Source organism: Sorex fumeus, unplaced genomic scaffold (assembly GCF_029834395.1).
Source record: "Sorex fumeus unplaced genomic scaffold, SorFum_2.1 ptg000044l, whole genome shotgun sequence".
NCBI classification, from domain to species: Eukaryota; Metazoa; Chordata; class Mammalia; order Eulipotyphla; family Soricidae; genus Sorex; species Sorex fumeus.
In genome coordinates, this window is record NW_026606101.1 from 50,491,311 (window position 1) to 50,512,795 (window position 21,485).

The 21,485-nt window shown below is 63.8% G+C and overlaps 1 protein-coding gene across 1 annotated transcript; it reads left to right on the forward strand.

Annotated features, from left to right (window-relative positions):
• The first annotated feature begins 470 nt into the window (after window positions 1-470).
• On the forward strand, window positions 471-20,887 carry EPHB3 (EPH receptor B3). Its single transcript, XM_056121559.1, has 16 exons — window positions 471-597; window positions 8,280-8,344; window positions 10,801-11,473; window positions 13,689-13,844; window positions 15,544-15,888; window positions 16,081-16,205; window positions 16,301-16,460; window positions 16,579-16,687; window positions 16,989-17,041; window positions 17,906-18,028; window positions 18,348-18,595; window positions 18,956-19,171; window positions 19,284-19,433; window positions 19,532-19,725; window positions 19,808-19,963; window positions 20,059-20,887. The coding sequence occupies exons 1-16, from the start codon at window positions 498-500 to the stop codon at window positions 20,165-20,167; spliced, it is 2,982 nt and encodes a 993-aa protein (XP_055977534.1). The 5' UTR covers window positions 471-497; the 3' UTR covers window positions 20,168-20,887.
• The last annotated feature ends 598 nt before the right edge of the window (window positions 20,888-21,485 follow it).

The following is a 21,485-nucleotide window of genomic DNA, read 5'->3' on the forward strand; positions in this document are numbered from 1 at the left end:
AAGGACAGGCGCGCGGGGCCGCCCCTCCTGCCCAGAGCGGCCGCTCGGGCGCCGCGGCCAGCACAAGTGAGTACGTGAGCGGCGCCGCCGAGACCCGGCTCGGAGCTCGGACGGGGCGCGCGCGGCCGAGCCTCGGGTGCGAGCCGGCTCGCTCTGATCGCCTCCCGCCCCGCCAGCCGCCGACGACAGCTCGCGCTCCCCGTGCCCGCGTGCGCCCGCCCCGCGCCCGTCCTCCCGGCGCCCGCGATCCTCCGGGACCGGTCCGTCCAGATTCCCGCCGGACCGACCTGCCCGCGTCCGCCGCCGGCCTCGCCCGGCCCCGGGAGCCGCCCGCCTGGATCGACCCCTCGCCGCGCGGAGCCCCGGGGGCCGCGCGCGCGCCTCCGTCGGAGCCCGCCGGGCCGACCCGAGTCCGCGCCACCGCGCGCAGCCCCGCCGGCGCGGCCCGGCCCGGCGCGGCCCGGCCCGGCCCGGCTCCCGGAGCCCGCGGCTCGGCCATGGCCCGAGCCCGCCCGCCGCTGCCGCCGCCGCCGCCGCTGCTCCCGCCGCTGCTGCTGCTCCCGCTGCTGCTGCCCGCCGGCTGCCGCGCGCTGGAAGGTGAGTGGCCCCGGGGGCGCGTCCGCGGGGCGCGGGAGGGTGCGGGAGGGGCGCGCCGGGCCACCCCGGGGGTCGCCGGGCAGCGTGGGGCGGCGGGAGCGGCCGGGGCAGTCGCGCCCGCGCGCCGCGAGCTGCCGCGGGGGTGTCCGCGCCGAGCGAGCGGGGGCCCCGCGCCGACGAGCCCGGGGCCGCCCGGCACGGCCGGGCGAGGCCGGGCGGGGGGCCGTCGGCGGGTGCGGGGGGCCGGCGCGGCGTGGGGCGGGCGCCCCCGCCGGAGTCCACCGCGAGGGTGAGAGCCGGCACCCCGCTTTGTCGGCGGACCGGTGGCGGGGGTGGAGAGGCGGGGGCTGTTATTGTTTATGGTTTCCCCAGCGCCAACCGCACGCGAGGTGCATGCCCGGCTGCGGTCACCCCCTCCGTTGGCTAGCAGGACACCCCGAGTGCGCGAGTCCCCGCTGCGCCCCTGAAGTTGTGGGGATTGCCCCGGGGAACGCCGAACCCCCAGCCCGGTGCTTTATGCTTCTAGTGGGCAAGCCCTCCGCGGGCGCGCGCTGGGAAACCTGTCAGTGCTGTGTGCTTGGGGCGGGGGAGCGGGGGTCGCCCCAACTTCCCAAAGCACGGGACTGGGGTGGGCAGCGGAGGGGCCGCTGGGCGCACAGCCTGCGTTGGGGAGCAGAGCGGCACGACTTTGGTCACAAACAATAGACACGCGAACAGTTTCCAGGAATTTCGGAGCAGTTGGGTGAGAGGAGAGAGAGGCAGCTCCCTGCGTGGAGAGGGATGGAGAGCTCAGGAGACGGGGGAGAAATCGGGGGTGTGGGCAGTAGTTAATTCTCCGAGTCTCTAAGCCGCCGGGTCCGCAGGCTCAGTTTGGGAACAAAAGCCCGGGTTGGGTTCTGCGCAACTTGGATGGCTCCCGTGTCCCCGCGCGCGCGCGCGCGCGGCGGTGGGTAAACTTAAAGGTTGGCGGGCAAAGGGACCAACCGCGGGGCCAGAGACAGGCGTGCGGGTGCTTTCGCATTTTCCTCCGGGAGCTGGAACCCCGAAGGGCCCTCAGAGAGCCCTCGCCGCCCGGCCCACTGGCGCTGACAGACCGATTCACACGGGTGGACACACGCAAACGCAGACAGACACCCCGAGGTCGCGCCCACACTCGGGCGCACTCCCCCACCTGCCGCGATAGCATCGCAGGCGTGAGAAAGCTGTGCGGGGCTTTGTTGTTGCTGCCTCGGGGTGTCAGCCCAGCGCAGGGCTGGAATTCCCAGGTCGACACCAGCGCTGGGGGTGGGGTGGGGTGCTGCGCGTGGGACAGGCTGGGGGGGAGGTGGAGCCCTTGGTTGGGGGTGCGGGTGTGTGTTCCTAGTGCTGGCGAGGGCCCTCTGGGTCAGTGAGCCGGGCTACCCGCGTGGGACGCTGGGGTACATCCCCTCACTTTCTCCCTCCTCCAGTGTCTTTCTTCTCTTTACCCTTCAGGCTGCTGGCTGCCATCAGGCGGCCTCTGAGGAGCGCGGGGTGCTGACCCCCTCCCCCAGGAGAGAGGCCAGCAAGCCATTGTCCCCTCCCTCTAATCCCCTGCTCCTTCCTGCTCAGCTGTGAAGTGAAGTGTGGGTCGGGGCCAGTGTGGGGTGCCCATCTCCAGTGCATGTGCCTGAGAAGGGAAGGGGAGAGAGTCGCTTCCCGGTGCCGGCCTCTGCCCCAGGACCTCCCTGTTTCCTCCCCCACCCCTCCCCGTAAGGCCCTGGGTCCCCCTCTCCAGAGCTGAGCCCCCAGCTCTGCACTTATGAGCTTTGGATGGTCAGGAGGAGTGAAGGGCTGTACATAGGGGCATTGTTACTCGGGGGTTGGGGGTTGGGACTGGTGTTCCCAGACCCTGCTCCTAGGGGAGGGGGGAGGAGAGGGTCCCTCAATTCCTCCCTCTGAGGTGTGGGAGGGGACCCCTGTCCTGGAGTTTTGAAGGGTGCCGCGCACGGTCCTGGAGCTGCAGCACTGAGGTCAGAGGACCCTGTGCCCGTCCCTCAGTCCCCCAGCTTGATTTATATCAGGGGGACCCAGCTTCCGTGTTCCTGCCTTCCACCTGGTCAGGCCCTGGTTGGGTTTGCCTCCACATCCTTGGCTTTGGGGGGCCCCAAGCCATGTGCGCTGCCCTGCATGGACCCTCAGGGACACCTGAGCATTCTTCCCTCTCCATACACGTGGGGGTCACCAAGGCCCAGTCCGCCCCTCTCCTTGGTCCTCTTGGACAGAGCCGGACCCTTGTTTTAAGAATCCCCTGTGCTTTGCCCCTCAGTTTGATTCTCTGTCCCAGCCCAGCCCACCAATTGCTCTGGGTTTTCCCTTGACTACCGGCAAACAGGACTCTCCAGGGCTTGTGCCCCTGTCCCCTCCACCAGGGCCCCTTCCCCCTTCAGAGTGCTGAAGTGGGCCAAACAGGCTAGGAATGGGGTCCAGTAGGGTGAGCAGACCAGGAATGGGGTGTGGGATGGGACAGGGTGTCTGGACCTTAGCGCTTTCTCTCTGAGACAGGAGGGGGAGATGCCTGCCAGGAATCCTTTGGAGAAAGAAACAGTTACCGGATCCTAAGGGGAGGCCCTGCCCCCTCCAGTACCCCCCTTCTGCAGGTGGGGGGTGCAGCCTCCAAAGCTGCGAGTCCTTCTGACACAGCCCCTGTGGCCTCTCCAAGGTGGCAACCCAGGGGCCGGCTTTCTCTGGCTCACTCAGTGTGAATTGCCCCTGGCATCCCTGGTACCCCCAGCACCCCCAGCCCCCGCCCCGTTTGTGTTTGTCGTGAGCTGGCACAAGTATTGAAGGGAACCAGTTTGCTTGGCACTGCCTTCCGCTGAGCCAGAGCAGCCAGGGCCGCTGACAGTGGCCTCCGCGGGCAGCGAGCTGAAGCCCAGGGCCGCCTCGCCACCCGGCCTTCCACTAATTAAACAGCATGAAGAGGCTGAATCACCAGCCCTGCATAGTTGGAAAATTGTAGCCCTGCCTGTTGTGCTGAGTCAAACTGGTTTGTCGGGATCAGGCGGCTGGGGTGGGGGAGGGAGATGGGGTACAGCTGGGCACCTGATGGAGCCCGAGAGCCCCCCCAGGCTCCCACCCCTCCCCACTCCCCACTGCTCCCAGACCCCCGGGAGGACCCGCAAGGGAGCACACGAGGGCCACATTCCAGGGGAGAGGAGCTGCCCATGGGTGCTGCCGGCGGGGGGGGGGGGGGGATCCAGCCTGGGAGGGGGGTCCTGCAGGATGGGCACCAGGAGCCCCCTTGGGGGCGGCTGTCTGCGCTGCTTCCTCCCTCTCCCGCCTTGCCAGTTGATTTCCCGATAAACCCTCTGGCTCCAAGGGACAGAGTGAACCGCCCAGTGCCAAATGCAGTCTCTGTTCTGAGCGGCACCCCTTGGCCCCCACCCCCGCCCCCAATCCCCCAATCCGGAGGACCTTGGGAGGGGAAGTGAGTCCTGGTAAGTGAGATGCTCCAGGCCCCATGGCAGGGTAAAGCACCCCCCCCCCCAACCCTTTCCATGGCTACTCATGCCCAGAGCCGGCAAGTTGGCCCACGTGTGTGTACCCTTGACCTACGCAAGAAGGCTGGTGGACCCAGCGAGGGGACCCCCTGGGGGAGCAGCGACCACTGTGGACACCCTTTCCTCTTCTCAGGCAGGGCTCCCGGCAACCCCTTCTCTCCGCCTAGACCCTGTCCTCCTGGACCAAACCCCGGGAGTCCCGTGACCGCCCTCCCTGTCCTGTTCCCAGGGTGGGTGCTCTGAGTGGCATGGGCCCGGGAGTGTGGCTGAGTGTTGGTGGCCCCATGAACTCGTGGGCCCCTGCTGCTTCCCCAGGCTGGGTGTGGGGCCGTGGCTGCCCAGCCAGGCCCTCTGACTGAGACAGCGCTCCCTTGGGGCTCCTGGACAGGCCCCCCTCCCCAGCCCCCCACTTCAGGTGGAAATCCCACGGAAGCACTGGAGTGAAGTGTGCTCCTGGGGCCAGCCCCTGCCCAAGGGCTCGGGGCCTTGTGACAGTGCCACTGTGCTGGCAGGAAAGTGGCCTGCCGCTGGGAGCTCAGCCGGGAGGCCACACCCAGCCGCACCCAGAATCTTCTCCAGGGCCCTGCCCCACTCCAGCCTCCTGTCCTGTGACAGCTCCGGCCAGCCCGGCCAGGGCCCCCGGATGCCTGTCTGGGTTTGCTTCTTCCCGGTGACTGTCCTAGCGGCCACTTGGTACTAGACGCTGTCCTCTCCCGTCCCACAGCAAGACTTATCCCCTCGAAGGATCCCGTGCTTATAGAATCCCGGGTTTGTGTGTGTGTGCGTGTGTGCGTGTGTGTGTGTGTGCATGTGCGTGTGCACGCACGTGCGAGTGTATGCACGTGTGTTCACGCATACTTGCGTGTGTTTGTGCATGTGCGTGTGTGTATGCGTGTGTGCACGAGTGCGGCCACATGCGTGTGTAGGTGCACACGAGTGTAGTCCGAGACCACGCACACTCAAGGCGTGGACGCTCCCTCTGTGCCTGCAGCCACCAGCCCCACGTGCCCGAGCGCGCGGACATCTGTGTGTGTGCAGCTGATGTGGCTGTGTGTCAGGCGAGGTGAGGCTGTGCGCAGGACTGACGTGGTGCTGATGATAGTAGGGTGCCGTGGGGTGGGTATGGAGAAAGCCCTGCTGGGTGCAGGCTCTGTGTGGGTGCCCCTGTCTCGGGAAATTCACACACGCGAGGACGGGTGCGTCGTTGCTGGAGGCGAGTGGAATCCGTGTAGGAAAGAGATATTCCCTGTGTGTGGATGTCTGAGGGAGATTCATCAGGGTGGACCGTCTGCATCCATGTGTCTGGAGAGACTGTGTGTGTGTGTGTGTGTGTGTGTGTGTGTGTGTGTGTATTTGCAGATGATTACGGCTTTGTGTGTTTTGCCCACCCTGAATAGAGTCGCCTCCCTTTGGCTCCAGTGGTAGGAAAGGCGCCCAGCTGGGGAGAAGGTGGTGTGTGTGTGTGTGTGTGTGTGTGCGCGCGCGCACACATGCATGTGTGTGTCTGTGAGTGTTTGTGTGTGTGCCCCCTACGAGGGCCACACAGCTGCTGTCATGTGGCCATTCCCCACGGCCCCTTGAACCCTGAAACAGTTGTTTCACTCACTTCTGGGTCTGAAAGCCCCTGTCCTAGACAACCCACTCTGCTGGCCTTGGGGTTCCTGCTGGGGTTCCCTGCCTGACGAAGCCTCAGATCCAGCTGGGACCAGCCCCACGGCAGGCCGAGGAGACGGGGTGCGGAGGCAGCCGTGGCAGTCAGTCGTTCCTCTTTTGTTTTGGAGCCTTGTTTCCTTTCCCCCAGCATGAATGCACGCACCGGCACACATATACGTGTGCATATATGAGCGCACACACGCACACACACACGCACAGCCACACACAGCGAGAAAAGGTGGCCTCTGGGACTGGGTCTCTCCCTCCAGGGCCACAGACAACGTGCCCGTCTTTCCTGGGGCTGCGGCTGAGCACCTTTGGCCTTTGGGTGTCCATCTTGCTAAGGGCAGCCCCCCCACCCCCTCAGAGCCGTGCGGGGACTGAGAGCGGGTCCCTCCCCACCAGTGACCAGAGCCCTTCCTCCGGCACATGAGTCGAAATCCAAGTCCTCCTCATTAATGGGAAAAATGTGCCGAGATTGAGCGATGGCCAAGGGCTGATCTCCTCCTCCCTCCCTCGCTCCCTCCCTCCCTCTCTCGCTCCCCAGAAATTAAACAGAAATGAAGAGTCGTGTCGTTCCCCCCCCCCCATCCCGCCGGCCTCCCCCCTCCTCCCCTCCCCTCCCTCCCTCTGCTCGGAGCCAGCTCAGGGCTTGTTTTAAACTGTAGAGGAATCTGGCTGGAGGGGGAGGGGGCTGAATATTTGGGTTTAAACAGTTCCAGATGGGTTTGGCACAGAAGAGCAGAAGGAAGTGAGGGAGCAGGAGGAGGGAGGCGGCGTGAGGGAGCCGTGGGAGCTCCGGCCGCGGGCCCACGGGCAGCACAACCGGACCTGTGGCCAGCACAGTCGGACCTGTGGCCGGGGCGGCCGCGCGGCGCTCCCGGGCTGGGTGTCTGTGCTGCTGGCCCGGGATGAGGCCGCTTGGCAGCCGCGCTCGCTGCTGTCTCTGTCTCCTCGGGCTGTCTTGTCTCTCTATCGTCCAGCTTTGGTCGTCGGCTGCTGGCCATCCCCGCTGTGTGGTGCTGGCCAGCCAACCGACCGGCCGGCCAGGCACATAGTCCAGCTCAGTGCCGCCCAGCCTCTGCTTCCCTCCCAGGCCCCTGTTGGGCTTCCCTGCTGTGCCCGCCTTCAAGGCCCATGTCTGTCTGTCTGTCTGTCTGCCTACCAGAGGGGCCTGACAGCCTCCCCCTGCAGCCCTGCAGGGCAGGGAAGGGAGAGAGAGAGGGAAGCCCGATCCTTAAGTCCAGCTGCGGGTGGCCGCGTCCCCTCCCCGCTTTGCCTCCACTAGCAGCTGTGTGGCTCAGCTTCCCCGGCAGGCACCCCCGGGTGCCCCGTTGTTGCTGCTGAGGTTCTGGGCTGACCTCGCCCCATCTCCCAGGCCCTGGGGTGGAGGGGTTGCCCCCTTCTCCCCCTCTCTGCTCCCTACGTCTGATTTTGGGGGCCGCCTTGTCCGGAAGCAGAGGTGTCGGAGTGGAACTCCTGTAGACGGGGTTGATGTCTGGGAGGGATGGTGCCCTTCCAGTGGCTGGGCTCGGGTCAGGGCGGACACGGGGTCAGTAGCATGACCAGGCCCCGGACCGCCCCATAGGCACACAGGAAGTCCTCCGACCCTGACTGGTTGGGATCAGGGAAGGCTTCCTAGAGAGGGTATCTGCTGCCCAATGTGGACTTTGCTGGTTTCCCAGGCTCTGGCCAGTTCCCCTTCACAGAAGCATGGTCGCCATCTGAGTGCCCGGTTAGGGCTTGGTTGTGGAGTCGAACACGGATTTGAGCTGCCCTGCAGCCTGTCACCCTCAGAATGTGTGTGTGTGTGTGTGTGTGTGTGTGTGTACATGTGTGTGTGCCTGTGTGCAGGGGATCCAGCCCAGGGCCTTCACACAGCTGCTGTCTCGCCAAGCTGTCCCCTGGCCAAGTCCCAGCACTTCTTCCTTAAGCCACACACTCACTTTACCTGGGCATCGGTTTTCCTCCTCTGTGTTCCAGAAATAGGGGACGGGGCACCTGGGGACACGTGGGGTTCCAGCCCCCCACCATGGCAGGGAAGACGGGGCGAGCGGTCCAGGAGCTGGTCTGGGTGCCAGGGCCCCACCCTACTTCCCCAGAGGGCGAGTGGCTCTCCCTTCTCGGTCGAGTGGGGGCCCCTGGGCAGCCCCTGCTGGACAGTGTATCCCACTTTGTGCCCTGCTGCCTGGGGGGCTGGGCCTTAGAGGTGGGAGTCTACGTGGGGGGGCTTGGGCATGCGCAGGAGACTGGGGGTCTTCGTGTACTGTTTGCTGCAGGGGAAAGGCCCTGAGTGAGTGCCTGTCTGCAGCCACGGGGCTTGTAACAGACACCCCAGCCGCCCTCTCTCCCCTCTGGGGCAGTAGCATCCGGATGTCTTTGGGGACAGGGGCGCCCTGGGACACGTGGGGTCCCAGCCCCCCATGCCCGAGCCTTCCCTAGCTGACTTCCTCTTTCGGCCCCATCCTGAGCTCCACCTCTGACTTTGCTTTCCTCTTTGTTTTCTAGAGACCCTCATGGACACCAAATGGGTAACGTCTGAGTTGGCATGGACGGCTCATCCCGAGAGCGGGGTAAGAACCTGAGCCCTGGCCCCTCCCCACAGTGGAGCTGGACACGGGGGTGCGTCTGTCTGTCCCCCCTCCTGCGGCTGCCCCAGCGTCGTTGATCACCTCCTCTCGGAGTTTCTCTCTCTCCCTGAAGCCCTCCCTTGTCCTGCTCTGCATGGATGGTCACACCTCAGCCCCCCCTGTCCCGTCTCTCCTGCCTGGAAGCCCTGGGACGTCCATTCTTGCCCTCTTGCTTCCTCCCATGGCTGGAACTCAGGGAAATTTGGTTCCCCGCCTCTGATGTGTTATATGTGACCTTGAGCAAGGTGGTTCACTCTTTGGGCGGTGGGAGGGGGTGGGGAAGGGTGATCTTGGGCCTCACCAGGTGGTTTACTCCTGGCTGTGCACCTCAGGGGTCACTCCGGGCAGGCTCAGGGGGACCTAGGGGTGAGAGGGACTGAACCCGGATCAGGTGTGTGTGCGCCAGGCCAGCCCTCTGCCCACGGTGCTGTTGCTCTAGCCCTGAGCTCCCTTTCCTGATCCTGTTTCTGGACTGTGCGGTGGCCTGTCACCAGAGTTCTCGGAGAGTGTCCCGGCCATACTGAGCTTGTCCCTTGGTAGCCAGGCCTGACAGTGACCAGGGCAGTTCCCTTTTGTGGGCCACAGCTTCCTCTTCACTAGAGTGGGAAAGCCAGGAGCAGGGTCCTCATGGACGTGTCCCCCCAGTTTATTTATTTATTTGTTTGGCTTTTGGGCCACACCTGTTGGTGCTCAGGACCTACTCCTGGCTCTGTATTCAGGGATCATTCCTGGTAGACTTGAGGGACCGTGGGGTGAGGGGGTACGGGATCGAGCCTAGGTCGGCAGCATGCAAGGCAAGCACCTTACCCACCATACTCTCGCTCCGACAACCACCACCCCCCCGCCAAGTTTTTGTGTGGTGGTCATAGCGATGGGCGGGAGGCATTGGAAACTTACAAGCCTGGTGTGTATGTTAAGCTGGTTTAATTCCTCACAGCCTCATTTAATTCCAGTCAGCCCCACTTTACAGGTAATGAAATAGAGATGGAGAACGTAAATATTACTGCTCAGAGAGTACTTATGCAAGTACTTTGTTCTCAGTGCTTTGTTCATTAAAAGTCCTAATTCTTTTTTTGTTTTGTTCGTTTTGCTTTTGGGGCCACACTCAGCTGTGCTTGGGGCTCACTTCTGGCTTTGTGTTCAAGGATCACTCCTGGCAGTGCATAGGGGACCATAGGTGATGGGGAAGAATGAACCGGGTTGGCTGCCCGGGAGGCAAATGCCTTAACCCCTATACTATCTCTTGGGCTAATTCTTCTTTTCGTTTTGATTTTGGGTTACAGGGCATTTCTCCTGGTGCATTGCCCTAGGATTGTTCCTGGCTGTGCGTGTGTTGGGGGGCGGGGGGGGCAGGCATAAGTGCCTGAGATTTGAACCCAGGCCTCCTGCACGCAGAACACGTATCCAAGCCATGTGAGCAATCTCCCTGACCTTGGGGGAACTTTCAGGGAGTGTTTAGGGAGTTCTCCTGGCTCTGTGCTCAGGAATCATTCCTGGCGGTGCTCAGGAGACCAGATGGGATGCCGGGGATCAAACCTGGGTCAGCCGTTTGCAAGGCAAGTGCCCTGCCTGCTGTACTATGGCTCCGGCCTGGTTTTGTTTCTTTGGGGAGAGCAGGATGGGGCATGGCACCCAGAGCTTGTGAGGCAAGTGCTCTGCCGCAGACCGCATCTCCGCATGTGGCTTCATTCTTCATCTCATTATAGAATTTCTGAGGTTACCATCATCTATGGAGCAATAGCGCAATGGGTAGGGCGTTTGCCTTGCACATAGCCGACCCAGCAGACCTGGGTTCGATTCCCCCGCCCCTCTCGGAGAGCCCAGCAAGCTACCGAGAGTATCTCGCCCCCTGGCAAAGCCTGGCAAGCTCCCTGTGACATATTCGATATGCCAAACACAGTAACAAGTCTCACAATGGAGATGTTACTGGGCCCACTCGAGCAAATCGATGAACAACGGGAGAACAGTGACAGTGACCATCATCTGTGAAAAGGACCACACCCCACTACCACCGAAGTTCCCCTCTACCCTCTGCCAGTGTCACTTGTCTCTTCCAGTCTGCTTTGCCTCCACGCCCCGCCCCCCCCCCCCCCCCCCCAGTGTTGTGGTGATCGGTTCTCAGTCTTGACATGTCTTTGTTCTTGGAGGCACAGAGAGGTGAAGGGCACTGAGATTTGAACTCAGGCCTCCTGCACACAAAGCATGTGCTCTAGACACGTGAGCGATCTCCCTGACCTTGGGGGAATTTTTTGTTTTGTTTTGTCTTGGCACCACACCTGGCAGTGTTGGGGCAGGGGGGAGGTTCTCCTGGCTCTGTGCTCAGGAATCACTCCCAGCGGTGCTCAGGAGACCCGACGGCGGGACTCACTCCGTCTGTCTCCCTTTTGCCCCCCACACAGTGGGAAGAGGTGAGCGGCTACGACGAGGCCATGAACCCCATCCGCACCTACCAGGTATGCAACGTGCACGAGGCCAGCCAGAACAACTGGCTGCGCACAGGCTTCATCTGGCGGCGGGACGTGCAGCGAGTCTATGTGGAGCTCAAGTTCACGGTGCGGGACTGCAACAGCATCCCCAACATCCCCGGCTCCTGCAAGGAGACCTTCAACCTCTTTTACTATGAGGCCGATGGCGACGTGGCCTCTGCCTCGTCCCCGTTCTGGATGGAGAACCCCTACGTGAAGGTGGACACCATCGCGCCCGACGAGAGCTTCTCGCGGCTGGACACGGGCCGGGTCAACACCAAGGTGCGCAGCTTCGGGCCGCTGTCCAAGGCCGGCTTCTACCTGGCCTTCCAGGACCAGGGCGCCTGCATGTCGCTCATCTCCGTGCGCGCCTTCTACAAGAAGTGCGCGTCCACCACGGCGGGCTTCGCGCTCTTCCCCGAGACCCTCACGGGCTCCGAGCCCACCTCGCTCGTCATCGCCCCCGGCACCTGCATCCCCAACGCCGTGGAGGTGTCCGTGCCCCTCAAGCTCTACTGCAACGGCGACGGGGAGTGGATGGTGCCCGTGGGCACCTGCACCTGTGCCACCGGCCACGAGCCAGCCGCCAAGGAGTCCCAGTGCCGCCGTGAGTGGGGCGGGGCCGGGGAGGCTGGGGCGGGGCAAGGGGAGGGGCCGGGTTGATGCCACGCCCACCAGCGGCCTCTCTGGCCCCTGGGTCAGGGAGGTATCCACCTCCGGACTAGGACCGAGGGAGCAATGAGGTGGTGGTAGTGAGGGTACTGGGAGGACAGACACGGGGGGAGCCAGGGGGAGGACACAGTGCGAGCACTAGCAAGAGAGCGACGTGCCTGGGCGATCCTCGCCAGGCGGGCAGCATGCCAGGTACGCTGGTGGCAGACCAGGAGGGTGACAGCAGTGCTCAGGTTGCTCTTTGTGGCACTGGATGGCATTGAGAGCTGGAGGGACGTGGGGCTGTGGACGCCTCCTACCGGGGCACGTGGGCTGTGGGCACGTGCTTGGCCCTTTGACTTGGGGCTGTGGTTTGCCAAGGAAGAGGCAGAGGGTGTGGGCTCCTGAGAGAGGGCTTCTGATTGGTAGGATGTGGTTGGATTGGGGGGGCCGCCAGGGGGTGGGTACTGGGAACACTGTTTCCATGCGCTTACATGGAACAGACCTCAAAACCTTAACTTCCCATCAACCCACCAAATCCGAACTAGAAATCCCAGAGCACAGGGGTCAGGGAGCCCCAGAGTCCCGAGTGCTCACGCCCAGTCACCCCTGAGAAACCAGGGGCCAGGAGATTCCTCATTGTCCTGCTTTGGGGGCCTCGTGGGCACCAGGGCAGGGCTGGGGAGGGCTGACGTGCATGGGTGCCTGGGACGCCCAAGAGCAAGGCCTGGCTCCAGGTGAGGCTCGATGCGTGATTTGTTCCTGGCTGCATCCGTGCATGCAGGGAGGAGCTTGTCTCGGCCGAGACTCTCTGAGAGTCAGGGCCCCCCATGCCCACCCGGTGCTGGACTCCGCCTGTGTCCCCTTTGCCATGAAGAGGCTGAGGCTCAGGCCTGAGCTCCAGGCCCGCTTGCGGGGAGCGCGGACTGTGCTGGAGCTGCTGTCCCTTCGCCGCAGCCACGCAGGGGTGCAGCCCTGGCATGTGGGCACGGGCACCGCAGCCTGGCGGTGAGGCCGGGGCTTGCTACACGGGAAGAGGAGCAGGGCCTTGCCTGGCCTCTCCACTCTGTCCTGCGCCCCCCGGCCCCTAGACTTCCTCTCCCCAAGTGGAGAAGGGGTGGGGGGTGATGAGCCTGACAGCCTGAAGAGGGCCTAACACTCTGCAGGGCCCTGGCAGGAAATGCAGGCTGGTTCCCATAGCAACCAGCAGGCCTGGCCTCTGCCCCCTCCCCCACTGCAGAGAGCCAGGCTGGAACTGCACCTTAGGGAGGGGAGTTAGCCCCCTCCCCCACCCAGAGGACCTGCCCCACCCACGCAGGGCCCAGGGTGTATGCACCTTTCTCAGTACTGGAAGCCACCCCATTGGCTCTTAAAATACTTGTGTTCTGGGGCTGGATAGGATAGCGGGTAGGGACTTGCCTTAACCGACCCGGGTTGCATCCCTGGCATCCCATTTGGTCCCCCAAGCCTGCTAGCACTGATTCCTGAGTGCAGAGCCAGGAGTGAGCCCTGAGCACCAACTACCTTATGTGTGACCCCAACTACCTTATGCCACAGCCCTCCACCACCACCAAAACCAACTTGAAAACGTCATTCAAGTTTGGGTCAAAAACCAGAGGCCACGGGAGTCATGGGGGTGGGACCAAGCTGAGGGGAGCTGGAGAAGAGAAGTCCTGGGGGTCCTTGGTGGAGGCACAGAGCCTCTGACCTCCAGGTGACCCCAGCCTTCCTGCCTGCTCTCTCCCTCGCCTCTGCCTTCAGCCCCTGCCCCCTGTCCTGAGGGACCCCAGGGGAGAGCTCCCAGGGCTGCAGGGAGGAGGGGGAGCATCCCTGCCCGGCATGGGGACTGCCCCCCACCCCCATCCCTGCCTTGCCCCGACAAGCCCCGGTGATGGAGCTGACGTCTTCATCTTTGTCCAGGAGGCCCTGGGGTGGGGGGACAGGGCCAGGGCGGAATCTGCTGACGTGAGCCTTCCGTGGGGCGAGAGGCCTGTCGTGGCTGCTGCTGAGGTTAGGTCGTTCCCGCGGGGCCCCCTGCGCCCCTCCCCGGGGTCCGGGAGCTGGAGGGTCCCGCCAGGCAGGGAAGGAAGGGCTAGATTCCATGGAGGCGCAGGGGTTCTGGGGCTCTCACGCGGGGCCGGGCTGAGCGTGTCCTTCCTCCCCTCCTGCAGCCTGTCCCCCCGGGAGCTACAAGGCCAAGCAGGGCGAGGGCCCGTGTCTGCCCTGCCCGCCCAACAGCCGCACCACCACGCCCGCCGCCGGCCTCTGCCTCTGCCACAACAACTTCTACCGCGCAGACTCCGACTCGGCCGACAGCGCCTGCACCAGTGAGCCTCACGCCCCTTTTCCAGCAGGGAAACCGAGTCTGGGGAGGTGGGGTGCGCTGCTGAGCAGCGCCCGGCCAGGAAGTGACTAGCCCCGAGGCGGAAGGCAGGACACGGGGCTTAGTTAATAATCCGTGTCAGGAAGTGGCCGGGCCCACTCGCAGCTGGGCGCAGGGCTGGGCTGGGCTCTGTGCTCACAAGTGACCCCTGGACAGTGCTCAAGGGATCCTGTCCGATTGGGAACTGAATGGAGCAAGTGCCCTGCCTACTTCCACTACTGTATCTTGAGCTGCTTTTTAAGTTTTTGAGGTTCACCCGGTGATGCTCAGGGGTTACTCCTGGCTCTGTACTCAGGAATCACTCCTGGCAGTGCTCCGGGGTACCATCTGGGATGCTGGGGATTGAATCCCAGGTAAGCCACGTGTAAGGCAAGCATCCTATCAGCTATACTATTTCTCCAACCCCCAGGGCCTAAACCCAAGGGGTTATTTCCCATTTGCAGCTCCTTTTTTGCCCAAGAAGAAAAATATTTTGTAGGGGGCCACACCCAGCAGTGCTCAGGGCTTACTCCTGGCTCCACACTCAGGGATCATTCCTGGTGGGATGCTGGGGATCAAACCTGCATACAAGGCAAGCACCCTACCCGCAGTACTATCGCTTGAAGAAATTTGAATGTGATCCAGGGTCGATAGGTATGAAAAATAGGTCGACACATCAAACCAAGTCATAAATTCATTTTTCATTTGTAATTCATTATGATGAATGTGTTTATACCAGTGTTGACATTTATAGGCTTGGTGTACATAGTTACATCACCACCACCACCGTGTCCAAGACCCTCCCGCCACCATGCCCCTAATGAAATTTATTAATTTTCCTTTAGAAATTTATTTTCAAAACACATTGTCACAAGTTGCAGAAGCCCACAGGGGCCTCTGACTCACACACGGCCCCTGACTCTAGGGGCCGGAGAGCGAGTACAGGGGTTAAGGTGTTTGCTTTGCATGTCACCAGCCCATTTTGACTCCTGAGCACAGCCTGCATGTGTGATACTCCCCAGTAACATAGCTGGGTGCTAGACCGTCCTCTGTGTAGAACTGCCGATATGGGGGTCGCGCCATCCAGGCCTTTGGTGCTGGCTCCACTGGAGAAAGATACGGCTGCTGTCTGAAAGGGCCCGAAGAGTCAGATCAGGGACCGCCTAACGCGCCCAGCGCTGCTGGCAGGCGAGACCCAGGAGTTGCCTGTGGGAGATTAGGGGTCAGAGAGCAGGTGAATGAAGGAAGCTTCCCGGAGGAGGTGAGATCTCTGGCAAAGCCTGGAATCCACCTGTGAAGGGCAGCACAGGAGGGAGGAGGCTGACTGGGGCCAAAAGGGTGGTCCGGCCCCAGCAGGGAGAGAGCTGCAAGGCCTGGAGCAGGGCCGGGGCCATCGTACAGTGGGGAAGGCGTTTGCTTTGAACGTGGCCGCCGACCCACGTTCAGTCCCTGGTCTCCAAGCCCCACCAGGAGTGATCCCTGAGCACTGCCGGGTGGGGGTGGGGACGGCTGAAGCAGGTGCCTGGCCAGCACTGTGTGGCCACCCCTCCCCACCTGCGGGGCCGTGAGACCTGAAGCAGGGCTGCCCCCCCCCCACCCCGCAGCACTCAGGGTGCCCCCAGGCCCTAACGCCCCGTCCCCTCCCCGCCTCCCCCCTCCCACAGCCGTGCCCTCCCCACCGCGGGGCGTCATCTCCAATGTGAACGAGACCTCGCTGATCCTCGAGTGGAGCGAGCCCCGCGACCTGGGGGGCCGGGACGACCTCCTCTACAACGTCATCTGCAAGAAGTGCCGCGGGGGGCCCGGGGGGACGCCCTCCTGCTCCCGCTGCGACGACAACGTGGAGTTCGTGCCCCGGCAGCTGGGCCTGACCGAGCGGCGCGTCCACGTCAGCCACCTGCTGGCCCACACGCGCTACACCTTCGAGGTGCAGGCCGTCAACGGAGTGTCGGGCAAGAGCCCCCTGCCACCCCGCTACGCCGCGGTCAACATCACCACCAACCAGGCCGGTGAGGACAGCCCCTGGGGGCGGGGCCAGCGGTCCTGGGGGCGGGGGCTGGGGCCCGGGGCGGGGCCAGGCCAGCGGTCTGGGGGCGGGGCCCGGGCAGGGCCAGCTGGCTGGGGCGGGGCCAGCTCCCCACAGCCAGAGGGCCCCCCCCCCCCCCCGGAGCCTGTGCTGAGTGCCCCATCTCTTCCCCCAGCCCCGTCCGAGGTGCCCACTTTGCACCTGCACAGCAGCACGGGCAGCAGCCTGACCCTGTCCTGGGCGCCCCCCGAGCGGCCTAACGGCGTCATCCTGGACTACGAGATGAAATACTTTGAGAAGGTGAGAGGCAGGGGCTCCTGCGAACACTTGTGGGGGGGGTGGGTGGGACCCCAGCAGCACCCCTGACACGCCCCCTTATCTCGCCCCGGCGGCAGAGCGAGGGCATTGCGTCCACGGTGACCAGCCAGAAGAACTCTGTGCAGCTGGACGGACTGCGGCCCGAGGCGCGCTACGTGGTGCAGGTCCGCGCCCGCACGGTGGCCGGCTACGGGCAGTACAGCCACCCTGCAGAGTTCGAGACCACCAGCGAGAGAGGTACCCGGCCCTGCACCCCAGCCCTGCTACCCTGCCCTGGGGCCCCAACTCCGAGCCCTGCACCCCAGCCTTGCTGCCCTGCCCCCAGGGCCCTCACCACGCTGCCTCCCCCCTCCAGGCTCCGGGGCCCAGCAGCTGCAGGAGCAGCTTCCCCTCATCGTGGGCTCTGCCATGGCGGGGCTGGTGTTTGTGGCGGCTGTTGTGGTCATCGCTGTTGTCTGCCTCAGGTACCCCCAGGCTTGTGGGGACTGGCCCGGGTGGCGCTCTCCACGGGCACTGCTGAGCCCCGATGCCCCGTAGTCGTCCCCATCTGCCACTGCCCCACTTGGCTCTGCACTCCTAAACCATCGTCTGTTGGGAAAGGCCCCTGCAGTCTAGGCCTGTGTCCACTCCCCGACCCAGGGCCCAAGGGGTGCCGTCCCCGCCAGCCATGGGACCAGACACCAGGCCATTGCGGGATGGGGTGCTCCCTTGAACTCGGGGGGCTGCCGGGCTTTCCTCAGGCCTCCCTTCCTCCCTCCCCCGCAGGAAGCAGCGACACACCGCAGATTCCGAGTACACAGAGAAGCTCCAGCAGTACAGTGAGTTCATCCCCATATGCCCGCTCGCGGTGGGATGGGGGGGAGGGGGCCGGGAACACCTTCCCCTGCCTTTGCATTCCTGATCCTCCCAGGCAGTTCATCCTCAGAGAGAGGCAAGATATGTGCACACAGGAAGTCATGAGGGCGCAGTTAGGTACTAAGCTCCATGTGCCTGTTAGCGAGGGTACGGAGAGTTCAGAGAAGAGGAAGGCTTCCTGGAGGTGGCGGCGGCCAGCCCCGCGCCAAGCCTGAGCCTGGCGGGATGGACGAGCAGGGTTGGGAGGGTGGGGGAGAGCATTCCTGGCTTGAAGAGCCACTGGCAGGTCAAGGGTGGGGTGGGGAGAGAGCCTGGCTGTGGGGGCAGTGAGAAGGTGGGTCTGCCAGCTCCCGGGAAGCCGGGCTGGGCAGTCGCGGCCAGTCCGAGGAGGGTCGAGGGAGGCAGGCAGAGGCGTGTGGACTTGACTCCGCCATCGGTAATCCGCAGGGCCCTTGGGGGAGCACAATGTGGGCATTGTTTTGGGGAGACAGGTATGCAGCAGAGATGGGTGGGAAAAGGCCGGCGGCACAGAGCCCAGCCCGGAGGCTCTTGCAATAGTCTGAGTGTTGAAGGCCTGGACAAGGTCAGGGGCAGTGGGAACGAGGGAGTTTGAAAGAGTGTTTGGACGCGATGAGAGACGAGGGAGAAAGGAGAGTAAGAACCGAGGCGGGCAACCTTTATGGTCACAAGCGTTCTCATGGACTGACAGCCCCAGTGGGGGGCAGGGGCAGAGCAGGCCCACTGTGGGGACGTGTCTCCAGGGCGGTCCCTTCATGTCCCCAGTTCTGGGAGGCTCCACCTCTCAGGCTCACCTCTACTTTCTCCAGTTGCCCCTGGAATGAAGGTGTATATCGACCCATTCACCTATGAGGACCCCAACGAGGCCGTGCGCGAGTTCGCCAAGGAGATCGACGTGTCCTGTGTCAAGATCGAGGAGGTGATTGGAGCAGGTGAGTCCTTCGACACCAAGAGTGCAGGCAGCCCACCTGGGGATGGGCCCAGAGGTGGGGGGCGCTGGCCACAGGGAGCAGGGGCAGATCCTGGAAAGGACTTCGATGGGGGCTGGAGCAATAGTCCAGCAAGTCGGGCACTTGCCCTGCACACAGCCAACCTAGGTGATCCCCGGCATCTTGTACAGTCCCCCGAGCACTGCCAGGAGTGATTTCCTGAGTGCAGAGCCAAGAATAAGCTGTTACCCCCCCTCCCCAACAAAAGCAAAACAAGAAGGAACTTAGACCCTGTGCCCCCCCCCCCCCTCGTGTCCTCCAGGGGAGTTTGGGGAAGTGTGCCGGGGCCGTCTGAAGCAGCCTGGCCGCCGGGAGGTCTTTGTGGCCATCAAGACCCTGAAGGTGGGGTACACGGAGCGACAGCGAAGGGACTTCCTGAGCGAGGCCTCCATCATGGGCCAGTTCGACCACCCCAACATCATCCGCTTGGAGGGGGTGGTCACCAAGAGCCGCCCAGTCATGATCCTCACCGAGTTCATGGAGAACTGCGCCCTGGACTCCTTCCTCCGAGTAAGAGCTGACCTCTCACCCCGGGGACTCAGTTCAGGCCAGCGGGGAGGTATCCAGAAATATTCACACCAGGGGCCGGCCTGATGCAGGGGCATGACTCGCCCTTCTGTCTCTGCCCACTGTGGCCTTGGGCTGTTCACCCTGTGTCCGAGTCTTTGTTGTAAAATGGGAGCGGGAGACCTTGGGGGTTCCACATGGGTGGGGGCTGCGGGGGTCTTAACTGCAGAGGCTGGCTCACGCCCCCCCCTTCCCCCCCACTGCAGGGTCCCAGGCATAAGACAGACCTGGCGAGGGTAGGTAGGTGGGAAGGGGAGAGAGGGGAGAGAGTTCTGGGCTCAACCTCTCTGCTCACGGCTGCAGCTCAACGACGGTCAGTTCACGGTCATCCAGCTGGTGGGCATGCTGAGGGGCATCGCGGCAGGCATGAAGTACCTGTCCGAGATGAACTACGTGCACCGGGACCTGGCGGCCCGCAACATCCTGGTCAACAGCAACCTGGTGTGCAAAGTGTCCGACTTCGGCCTCTCGCGCTTCCTGGAGGACGACCCCTCGGACCCCACCTACACCAGCTCCCTGGTACAGGCAGCCGCTGGCTGGGCGCCGGGGGGTGGGGTCCGCCAGGCCGGGGCTGGGGGCCGGGGACCAGCCCCGAGTCGCAGGGTGAAGGGCCTGTGCCCCCCCCCACCAGGGCGGGAAGATCCCCATCCGCTGGACGGCCCCCGAGGCTATCGCCTACCGCAAGTTCACCTCCGCCAGTGACGTGTGGAGTTACGGCATCGTCATGTGGGAGGTGATGAGCTACGGAGAACGGCCGTACTGGGACATGACCAACCAGGATGTGAGTGGGGCCGGCCCAGTGCAGGGTGGGGCGGCGGTCGGCTGGCTGTGGCGCGGGGCTCCTAACTCAGCCCCGCCATGCCCTGCTCCCGGCCCTAGGTCATCAATGCGGTGGAGCAGGATTACCGGCTGCCCCCACCCATGGACTGCCCCACGGCCCTGCACCAGCTCATGCTGGACTGCTGGGTGCGGGACCGGAACCTCAGGCCCAAGTTCTCCCAGATCGTCAACACCCTGGACAAGCTTATCCGCAACGCGGCCAGCCTCAAGGTCATCGCCAGCGCCCAGTCGGGGTCAGTGCCTCTGCCCCGCCCTCCAACCCTGCCACCTCCCGCCTCTGAGGGGGCTCACCAGGCACCTCCCTTCTCCCCGCAGCATGTCCCAACCCCTCCTGGACCGCACGGTCCCCGATTACACGACCTTCACGACGGTGGGGGACTGGCTGGACGCCATCAAGATGGGGCGGTACAAGGAGAGTTTCATCAGCGCTGGATTCGCCTCCTTTGATCTGGTGGCCCAGATGACGGCGGAGTAAGTGGAGGGCAGGCGGGGGTGAAGGGGGAGAGTCTGGGGGTGCGGGCAGGAGACACAGGTTCACCCTGCCCCTCCTGTGGTGGTCCTCGCAGGGACCTGCTCCGGATCGGGGTCACCTTGGCGGGCCACCAGAAGAAGATCCTGAGCAGTATCCAGGACATGCGGCTGCAGATGAACCAGACGCTGCCGGTGCAGGTCTGACACCTGAATCCCACCGGGAGGGTGCCCCCCCCACTCCCTGCCCCCCAGGACGGCGCAGGAACCGACCGGCCAGCTGGACTCGAGGACTTTTGGGTGCCTGGCCGTTAGGCTGGTGGCCCAGAAGATGGAAATTTGGAGAAGGCCCCCGCGGGGACTTCTCCAGGCCGGGGCTCCCTCCCAGGCCAGTATGGCCCAAACCTCTTCATATTGAAGACGGATTAGGAGAGGGGGCATGAGCCCTCCCCGAGCCCCCCGGGGCCCAGGCCTTTCTGCTTTCCAGTGGGGGGTTCCCCACCATGTCAGACTTGACTGTTCAGTGCCGGGTTCCCAGCAGGGGCAGCTGGGAAATAAGCCCCAGATCCACCGGGCCCAGCCCTGGGAGGGATCTGGTCCCCCCCAGGTAGGCAGAGATTGGTCCCTCCCTCAGGAACTGGGGGAGGGGACTCCGGCCACAGGGAAATGTGACGCCCTGTGATGCGAGGAAGCCACCCGGCACCTTCAAGTTTGCACAGGGACTAGTTCTGGGGGCCAAGGGCCCAGCCCCACCCCCCGCCCTTGGTGCTGTCATACAGGGGCCGGCAGGGGCCCTCCGAGGAGCAGCCCCTTGTCTCCCCACCCCCCACCCCCCAGAGACTGACTCTCCGAGCCAGAGACGGGATGTGTGTGAGTGCGTGCATGCGAGCGTGTCGGAGTGTGTGTGCGCGTGTGCGGAGGCATGTATGGCCTGCACAGAGAGCATGGGTGAGCGTGTCAAAGCTTGGCCCTGAGCCCTTGGGGCCGGCTGGGCCTTCAGCAGAATAAAGGCAATAAGATGATGACACCCCTGCTTTCCTTTCCTGTCCATGGTCCTGCGGCGTCCGCCCTCAACACTATTCTCTAGTCCTCGGGTTATTTTTTGGTGGGGTCGGGGAGGAGGGGCGGGGGGAGCCTCAGCCAGCAGTGCTCAGGGCTCACTCCTGGTTCTGCACTCAGGGCGCATGCCTGGTGGTGCTCAGAGCACCATATAGGGTGCCGGGGAATCGAACCAGAGTCAACTATCCATGTGCCCAGGCCCAGATCCCCTTCTGTGCTTGGTCCTCCTTGCATTTGACAAACTTGGGGTGACCACAACAGAGAACAAGTGCCCCAGAGCTGCTCTTGTTATTCTCAGATTCTCTCTCCGGGCGCTCCTGGGGTTCGGGCAAGACTGGAAACTGGATGGGGTTAGACAGGACAGTCCTTTCCCGTCCCCATTGTTCCAGTGGGAGTTGAGGGTCCAGAGAGGAGGTTGGCTCCCAGGGTCACGCGGTCAAGGTCAAAGAGGACAATTAATTACCCA

Coding starts and splice junctions, on each gene's coding strand:
- EPHB3 (XM_056121559.1), top strand. CDS start 498: ATGGCCCGAGCCCGCCCGCCGCTGCCGCCGCCGCCGCCGCTGCTCCCG. Junction 16,206..16,300: donor AGATGAAATACTTTGAGAAG/GTGAGAGGCAGG, acceptor CCCCGGCGGCAG/AGCGAGGGCATTGCGTCCAC. Junction 18,596..18,955: donor CCCTGGACTCCTTCCTCCGA/GTAAGAGCTGAC, acceptor TCACGGCTGCAG/CTCAACGACGGTCAGTTCAC.